The sequence below is a fragment of the Laccaria bicolor genome, genomic scaffold (genome assembly GCF_000143565.1).
Source record: "Laccaria bicolor S238N-H82 LACBIscaffold_99 genomic scaffold, whole genome shotgun sequence".
Lineage (NCBI taxonomy): Eukaryota > Fungi > Basidiomycota > Agaricomycetes > Agaricales > Hydnangiaceae > Laccaria > Laccaria bicolor.
In genome coordinates, this window is record NW_001889970.1 from 45,962 (window position 1) to 48,234 (window position 2,273).

At 38.3% G+C, this 2,273-nt stretch overlaps 1 protein-coding gene across 1 annotated transcript; it reads left to right on the top strand.

Annotated features, from left to right (window-relative positions):
- Window positions 1-1,604: 1,604 nt before the first annotated feature.
- On the top strand, window positions 1,605-2,035 carry LACBIDRAFT_318636 (uncharacterized protein; the record flags this gene model as incomplete). The annotated part of the gene is made up of 2 exons (XM_001890464.1): window positions 1,605-1,848; window positions 1,902-2,035. 2 exons carry the CDS (start codon window positions 1,605-1,607, stop codon window positions 2,033-2,035), a joined length of 378 nt encoding a protein of 125 aa, XP_001890499.1.
- Window positions 2,036-2,273: the final 238 nt, after the last annotated feature.

A 2,273-nucleotide genomic window follows, 5' to 3' on the forward strand; every position in this document is an offset into this window, starting at 1 on the left:
TATCTTGATAGAGCAGAATTTAGAGGCTATAACTATATAACAAATAGCTTATTACCAATAGATAGAGCTGAATGCAATATATAAACTGGTTTTTCTATAATAAAAATACAATATAAAATAAAAGGGCAAGTTTAGGACCAAAATGATCTTTATCATAAATTTTGTAGAAAAGTTTGAATGGTCAGAAATTTTTGAAGTTTTTTTTTTGAAACTAGGACCCCAGATACTCCATGACACTGGCAGGAAATTTTTTGCCTATGTGACATGGCTTAAACATTTCCGAGCAGTGTGACATGGTCAAAAGATTTTTAAGCAGTGTGACATGGCAAAAAGATTTCTTAGCAGTATGACATGGTTCAAAAATTTCTTAGCAGTGTGACATGACTCAAACATTTTTCAGCAGTGTCACACAGCTAAAAAATTTCCTACCAGTTTGAAACACTTCAAAAATTTCTTACCAGTCTGACACCCTTCAAATATTTCTGACCACTTTCACTTGACTAGGATATTTTTGAACACAATTTATCTACCCAAATATTTCTAGTCACAATATTAGAGGTCAAACATTTTCTATCAAATCCAATAATATATTTTCTTCCAAAGGCCAAAAAAAAACCAGCCAGAGGATCTATTAGCCTGGATAATTTTTCAGGATTTCCTAGCTAATAGCTTGGTCAAGGTGGGTGACTGAAGTGGTTAAAAACTTGTTGAGAACAAATGCATGTACAACGCCTTGCAGAGTCTCCTGCATAAGATATGAGGAATAATAATGACCACCCTGTGCAATCACATCATCTATGCCATATACAGTCTTTTATAGGTCCTCGATACAGAATAGGTCCTTGATACACTTTTGACACTTGTGTAGTTTCTTCAAACCACCTCAAATCCGTGTACTTATATCATCTGCGGGTACATATGGCTTCTATAAAGACTCTCCGATAGTTATAATGACCAGTCAATGTTGAATACAGAGCAATGAGGCTTGTTGTTGTCGGTATCATTTCCTAAAATGGACTTATACCTCCTCAATACACTAGTATTCAACAAGATACACAGCCAGCTTTTCACGTAGCTTCAAATGCTCTGGTACATAGCTTATTTAAGGTAATACAAAGGGTTCTGTCTCTTCAGATTTCGGAAAACCAAAGTCGTTCATGGATGGGAAGAGTTTTTCATTTGGGTGTATCGAGGACCTGTAAAAGACTGTACCCAATGTGCAGAATTGGGCAGCATATGACTGCAATATCATGAGATAATGCCATGATTATCAACACCACACTCACAGTTCATCACCAGGCCGAAGAACAACAGCCTCAAAGTCATACTTGATATCCTTGGGCTTCCCAGAGAGAGAAAAACCATCTTCATCCATGTAGAAGTCAATTGAAGAGAGTTTTTTCGAATCTTGCGGTCTCAAGAAGGCCCACAGTTTTCGTCCAACTTTAGTGCCATATCTTGTGTTAAACCCATCGCAGTCAATGTGGAGAAAAGTGAGAACGTGCTTAAGACCAGCAATACCCCATTCACGGTCCTGGGTTGGGAAGGGTCCATGAAGCGGAATTCTGTGGGTCCCATGGGTAACATTCTGTTTCCAAGACCTTATGGAACTTGTTCATGAAGGGTACATTAACAATCGTCCTCCTCACATTGCAGATCCGCAAAATTCTTGTCTGGCAAAATTGGAACATCAAGACTTTTCGACCATGTCTGCATCAGACATCCAAAACAAGATGCGCCACAAGCAGGTCGTTGTCACTGGGCTCCCCTTTGATGACAAAATGGAGTTCAATGCTAATGGCCTTCGCACCGTCGTTGGTTCCATGACTGCGCAGATCTCCATTACCGGTAGGTTTGAACTTTTTTTTTTTTCAGTCTTATGATCTAAATCGTCATGGCAGACTTCTCAGTCATCAACCCAGGGACCGATTGTGTTCCCTCGGTCGTGAGTGGCAAGGTTAACGACCTTCTTGAGAATGCCTCCAGCACTGGCAAGATTTTGAACGGACTCGACCTCACTTCAGTCACCTACTGACTACTGACTATTAGTCATGTAATTTCAGTATATATTACATGACTAATAGTAGTACTGTATTTATTCTTTGCACTGAATAAATCTACTATATCTATTTTGTATTTCTAATCTGAAGTGTCACACAATTACCTGTCACACAACTGAATCTATTTTTTTGCACTAAATAAATCTTTCAAGTGCCAAGACTCTAAATTAAATATATTCCATGTTTTCACTACTGGATATAATTTTTGAGGCT